Source organism: Haplochromis burtoni, unplaced genomic scaffold (genome assembly GCF_018398535.1).
Source record: "Haplochromis burtoni strain Fernald_Lab_line unplaced genomic scaffold, NCSU_Asbu1 Contig_2024, whole genome shotgun sequence".
In the NCBI taxonomy this organism is placed as follows: Eukaryota; Metazoa; Chordata; class Actinopteri; order Cichliformes; family Cichlidae; genus Haplochromis; species Haplochromis burtoni.
Window position 1 is genome coordinate 502 of NW_024584385.1, and position 6,833 is coordinate 7,334.

At 37.3% G+C, this 6,833-nt stretch overlaps 1 protein-coding gene across 1 annotated transcript; it reads right to left on the bottom strand.

Moving 5' to 3' along the window:
- Positions 1-907: 907 nt before the first annotated feature.
- Positions 908-5,616, bottom strand: LOC102302448 (olfactory receptor 2AT4-like). The gene is given in 5 exon segments (XM_042217462.1): positions 908-995; positions 2,168-2,185; positions 3,901-4,790; positions 4,792-4,810; positions 5,612-5,616. Coding segments are annotated over 5 exon segments (1,020 nt in total).
- Positions 5,617-6,833: the final 1,217 nt, after the last annotated feature.

A 6,833-nucleotide genomic window follows, 5' to 3' on the forward strand; every position in this document is an offset into this window, starting at 1 on the left:
TTCTGTGAATGATATTTTATGTTTTTGACCTCGTTTAGGCCAGGTTTTTTTTTCTCCCGCGATCAGCCCTGATCAGCGCGAGATGGCGAGCCACCCGACCACCGCTACGTTGCGGTAGGAATTGTGAACCTATGGACTGAATCACTGAGTCAAACTGTTGACACATGACCTATCACAGGTCCATGGAACTAAAATAAATCACATACTGGACTACACCTCATCCCACCTCCTTTTGAAACCCAGTAAGCTGTTTTGTAGTGTCAACATTATTTTTGTTTGTGATATATATGCATATTTTTTTATTTTTTGTACATCTGTCTATATATTCCTCATAACAAACATAATATATATATTTTGAGCTCAACTTTGATTTCCTGTGTTTTATTCACACCCTCAGGCTCCATAGTCGAAACTTATTCTGACAGCTCATAGTCTATGAGGCTGCAGTCAGGCGCCCTGGTCCTTTAACCGCGTTACACAGGGCTCACAGGCAGCTCGACGGGCATCCAGCGCAGGAGGCGCGGATGTGAGGGGAAGCTCCCAGGCGGCTTGCCATATGGCCAGCGCACAGGACCACTCAACGTGCTGACATCTGGCAGATCTGAGGGTAGTCTAGCCAGCACGCCAACCTCAAGTGGTGGGCCCAGCAGTTGTTCAGTGGACCTTCTCTGGGGAGCAGGAATGGGTGCAGGCCCCTGCCGGGCACCATTCGCTCTCACCCGAGCTTTGGGGACGGATGCAGAGGCAGGCTGCATCCTGGCTGGCTTCACCCATGGGTGCCGGACTAGTCCGGGCTCCAGTTCCAGTGACGTCGAGGGTCGCTGGTGGGGGTGGCAGCAGTTTCCGCCAGGAACCAACCTGAGCTGCCAGACTCATGATCAGCTGCACCCGGTGGTCAGATCAGTCCCTACTCCCTGTGGCCCATTTGGGCCAGCTCCTTCCCTGGCTGGCCCGGTCCTGAGTCTGCGGTGTCCCCCTGCTGGGTTTCGACACCACTGTAACAAAACCACAGCAGACCTGATGACAGCTTCATGATTTTCACCATCTTTTATTACTATAGTTGCTGTACACTCCAGGCAACTGCAGCTTTGCAGCTGAACTGAGTCCTGTTATGTAGCCTTTATTTGTTTTCCCTGTGTCTGTGTGTGTCTTCTCTGGGTGTTCTGATTTCTTCCTACAGTCCAAAGACATATTGACAGATGCATTTAATAAATAATAATAATACATCAGATTTACATTGCACGTTTTAAGAAGCCCAAGTTCGATTTAAAGGGCATTACGATTCTCACAGGTAGCCTGTTTCAGAGAATGAGTGCAACAGCACTGAAGGCTCTGTGCCTAAATGACCATAGTCTGGTGTGACATATGGAGAGTTCCTTTATGTCTGAAACGAAGGATCCAAGATGGAATATAGTGGAAAAGATCAGATCACTGAGAAGCAATAGGGCCAATGGAAGTGTATAAGTGAGGGAGTGATATATTTGCAGTACTTAGTGTGGGTAAGAACTCTGCAACTGAGTTTTGAACAAACTGCAGCATGTCCAGGGCTTTAATAGGCAGACAAAACTGGACAGCTTTGCAGTAGTCCATGCTGGAGGTATAAGGCTGGAGTCTCAAGATGTTATTTAGATGAGAGTGGACAGTTGTAGAGAGAGATATTTAATTGAAATGCGAATTAATTCAGTGGTTATAATGGCTGTAGGATGTGATAGTGAGTGTTTGATTGTCTGTCTCTCTGTTATCCCTGTGATGGAGCGATGCCCTCTGCAGGGGTTGCTGCTATTTGCCTAGCATCCCTGCAATGGTAAATTTGATGTGGTTAAAAAAATGTTAATAGAGCCCAAGTTCATGTTCTTATTCTGATTGAGGATTGATTTAAGACTTTCCCATAATGAAAGTGATACAAGTGCTAATAGAAGACAAACAATTCACAGCAGAAAAAGTCTGTGGAGGTGTCTGAAATTTATCGTGCTTTGGAATTAAAAACAAAGTCAGAATAACATTTACTAATCTATAATATGCCAATTTGCTTATCAGATAAAGAGAGACATGTATGATGCAAAGCTCTTTTCCTCAAATAACATATATGAACACTATATACTTTCCTTAAAGTTGCTTCAGGAATTTGTTTTGTTTTATTTTGTTTGTTTGTTTGTTTGTTTGTTTGTTTGTTTTTTCTGAAAGGGTTGAATTATGAATTCCTGACTGAGAGAGGTAATGCTGCACTAATGAATTAGACTAACTATTCACTTTAGCTAAAGTTATTAAGTTAGCTAAAGAGTTGGGATGCTGTAAGACATAAATAAAGCTAAAACACAAAGGTTTGGACACCGTTTTGCATGTTTCCCTACTGTAGGGGTCTCTGCAAGCATACAGAGGGGGTACTCTGAGAGGGTCCAAGACGACAACTTTGGAATTCTACTAGAAACAGTCGATCATATTTGTTTGTCAAAGCTGAATTCAGGGCAAACTACGCTAAATTAGCGTTTTTAGCTAACAGCTACAATAAGCATAACAGTTACTGTACGGCTATCATTTGTTAACATGACGCTTGTTCTTATACATGTAATACATTTATTACCAACCTGAGAGTTTATCCGCTGGTCATTCGACATGACGAATGACTTCTGAAGTCTTAATTCAGCTCAAGATGCTGTAGATTCCCGTCAGTAACACTTTCGGTCCGCTAGTAAAACGTAGTTCTATTAATCTGCACTTACCGGAACCGAATTTAAAAAACTGAATTGTAGAACTGAAACTGAATGGTGAGAAGTGAATCTGAAATTATTCGAGAGCTAAATTTTTAAAGGATAAAATACAGTTTCAAAGCAAATGAATTCATTTTCAAAATATAAAATTCAATTTCAATTTAGTGATGATCATTTTCAAACCAATAAATTGAATTTCAAATTAGGCTAATTCAAATTTAGTTTTTAAAAGCATTTATTCAAGCTACAATTCAGATTCAGTCCGAATAATTCAAATTTAACTTATTCAAATTCAGTTTCTGATGGCACAGATTTCTGCCCATATAAATGACCGTCTTTCAGATGCTACCTCCACAGGGTCACCACCAGACTGGTGTTTGAAACTCCTTACGCAATTTCAAACACTTCAATTCAAGATTCCAAGAACACTGTATTGATTTCTACTCTCAGAAGTCCTCACTTTATCTCAACTGTAGGTGTAAAAGGGATGGTGCTAAAGGGGGGATTTTAAATTTAATTGAAATTAAAATTTGAAATCATACACACATACATATATTAGCAAAATTTGTTATAAATGATGATTAAGCTGCATCATTATTTAAAACATAAAACATAAAAATATCACAGTAAATAATAGAAATGATGCATTTTCCCCCTCTAATTTATTCAGTTGCATACCAGTTTAAAATGATTTAACAGACACTACAATTAATCCCTTCTATAATTACATTCCAATACAATTTCTCCTTAAAAAAATTATAAACAAAATGAAGCATCCCAAAAACAGAAAAAGTAAAACATACACCTTAATATTATACAGCAAAGTTCTTGTTATTGTGGGGTTTTTAAATTAAAAAGCAAAACTAAAGAACTAAATGTTAAACAGCCAATTTGATTAACATAGAACTACTTTGTGCTCTGAGATTATTTTCTAGATTCAGTAGAAGCAATAAATAATTTAAGTCACATGCCAGGAAGTGTCGACTCTGTACCCTGCGAGAGATACCACTGAAAATCAACTATATAACACTTTTCTATACACTAACCAAGCAAAAGACTCCTTAATGAAATACAAGAATCACTTTGGCTCCCCATTAGAATAGGATAATTGAAAGCATGTTAAGGTGATGTTTTTAACGAGTTACTAATAGCTGCAACCTGAGCTTTTTCTGGAACGATTCTTCTGCAGAATTGTTTCAACAAGCTTTCTCTCATGTCTTTTGCTCTTAAGCAGTATATGAGTGGATTGATCATTGGTGGGGCAAGGCTGTACAACATGATGATCACTATTCGCACATCAGCACTAAATGTAATGCCAACATTTTGGGCTAAATATACAAAACATCTGGGTAAAAAATAAAGGGAGATTATAATCAGCTGAGTACTACAAGTGGACAATGATTTCATGCGGCTTTGCACATTTGCTATCTTATACACTGCTATAAGAATAGAGCCGTATGAGAAAATGATGAATGCCAGAGGCCCCAGTAGCACAACCATTGCAAATACAAAAGCAGGGATGGCATAAGGGGTCCTGTCAGTGCACGCCAGGACTGTTATACCAATATGGTCACAGAAGCAGTGAGTGATTATATTTGAGGCACAGTAAGGAAGAGGATATGCTCTAATGACCATCATTAAAGGGGATGCCTTGGCAACAGTCCATGCAGTAATACTAAGAATTAAAATATTCGATTTTGTGAGAATATGTGAATATTTGAGAGGATGGCAGATAGCCAAGTACCTATCTAAAGCCATCTGAAAGAGAATGTATGCAACAGCTGTGCCAAAATAATGGACAAAGTACATTTGGATAAAACAGGCAGTAAATGAAATGCTTCCTGACTGAAACCAATATCTGCTTATGATCTTAGGTAAAGTGGTTGTGCTAAAGAGAATATCACATACACTCAGATTTAAAATGATATAATACATTGGCTTATGGAGGCTGCGGTTGGTTGCAAATAAAAAAATAACTGTAGCATTTGCTATCAGAGTTATCAAATATACAAAAAACAATACAGCTGAGACAAGACCATAGTATTCTTGATGAAGGCCAGGGAATCCAGTAAGGATGAACTCCAGTCACAACGCTATGATTTCTCCATCAGGCATGATGGAGGGAGACTCTAGAAACCTAGTATATAATACTATGTAAACATCAGCTTAGGAAACCATCCGTTAATGCCTGACAATTACACAACTCTTAAATTAAATACAGTATCAGAAACTCAAATTTACATATTGTATGTTATTATTTTTCAATCTTTTAACTTTTCTATTGATCACCATTTTGCATTATCATGTTGCATGGAAATATAAATCATTGTTTTTATCCTTTGATACTTATTCTTTAACAAAGTTATCCTGAATTTTCAACAACTTGAAATTTACAATATAAGGATCATAGTAATGATTAGACTTTAATTAGCTCAGTTTATATGTACCTTTCTCATACAGCCTGATGAGGAGAAGCTCGCTGCTGTGTTGCCTGTGTTCTCTGCTTAAAAAGACTTCTTGCACTAGTGGTTGATGATGAGGGTGTACTGATGGCTCATTTTTATATTCTCTGTGGATCAGTCAGTGCTCAATATTCAGTCAGTCCATGAGAGCATCATTAATGGTATTTTTTAGTAAATGAAAAAGTCCTTTACTACTACTAAATTTGTCATAAATAAGCTGAAAGCCATCTAGGATTGTTTTTGGGTTATTTTTTCTAAAAAAGTCCTTTACTACTACTAAATTTGTCATAAATAAGCTGAAAGCCATCTAGGATTGTTTTTGTTGTTGTTAGAAAATGATATTTCTTGCTTTGAAAGCACAGCGTTTGTTTACAGTGTTGGTCAAGTTACTTGAAAAAAGTAATCAGTAACTAATTGCTGATTACTCCTCCAAAAAAGTACCCCATCACTTTACTGATTACTTATTTTCAAAAGTTCTTAGCTACTTAATTACATTTTAAAAACATGATACAAAACCTGATTACGTAATAAAGCAATAGATCTTTTAGCCCAGACCTTTCTACTTATTCTGCATAATCTATCATATAAAATGTAATCAAATGAAAAAGTCTCTTTTTAAAACTTGTTTTATTAGTTTTAATATTTTAACTTTATGCACATTGCATCAAGCAAAAGTTTTATGCAACAGTCTTTGACTTGAAGAAATTTGTTTAACATTTGAACCTATTTTCTGCATATTCCAGCATATAAAATAACATTTTTTGTTTTTACACTCACTCTTTCAAATAGATGCAAGTAAAACACAGCAGAAAATAAATAAAATCAAAGACTTAGTGGCACTAAGTCCTGTTGCTCATAATTCTATTTTCACCTGTTTAGCAGGAGTGGGGCATGTGGAGGTTTGCCCTGGTGCAGGTTTTTTTTTTTTTTGCTAACTTGTTGCCTTACAAAACATGTGATTTATTGCCTGTACTGTTTGGCAGTGTAGCAATCAGAATAGTTGTTTGAAGGCCAGAAAAAATGATCAACAGATTTATTTTCCCAACTGCACCATTACCGCTTTTACTATACTGGTCAACTTGACACATTATTAATGATACACGCCATGTTTCGAGGCAGCAGTAAACGAATATAGTGTGCATTTGTAAGTACCTGTTTGTACACATGTGTGAAAACTTGTACGCTTGTGTGCACACCTGTGTGTGTGAGCTTGTGCTCATAAGATTTCTCCATTTAAGTATCTAATAGTAGGTTTGGGGAGCTACAGCCTTGACCCCATTTCATAAAGCAGGCATGGAGGAGACCCAGGCCCCAGACATCCATAGCCTCCCTAGAGTACAAGAGCAATCACAGCACCCCCAGAGAAGATGCACATTAATTAAAGTATATTTATCAGGACACTATTATTTTTTATATTAGATAACCTTAAGAAATTACTTAGTATAACTTTAAATTTAAAAAAAAATGGACATAAAAAACTACTCGATTTTAATAACAAGGAGCAGGTAAGAAGAATTTTAAATTTGGTGAGGGCATAAACACATGAAAAAAAGCACGTGAGAAGTTCAAAGCCTGGTTTGTTTTACCAGTAGAAAAACGGGGTCAATAGAAGCAATAAACATATTCTGTCACATTCCAGGAAGTGCTTACAAATATTTTTTTA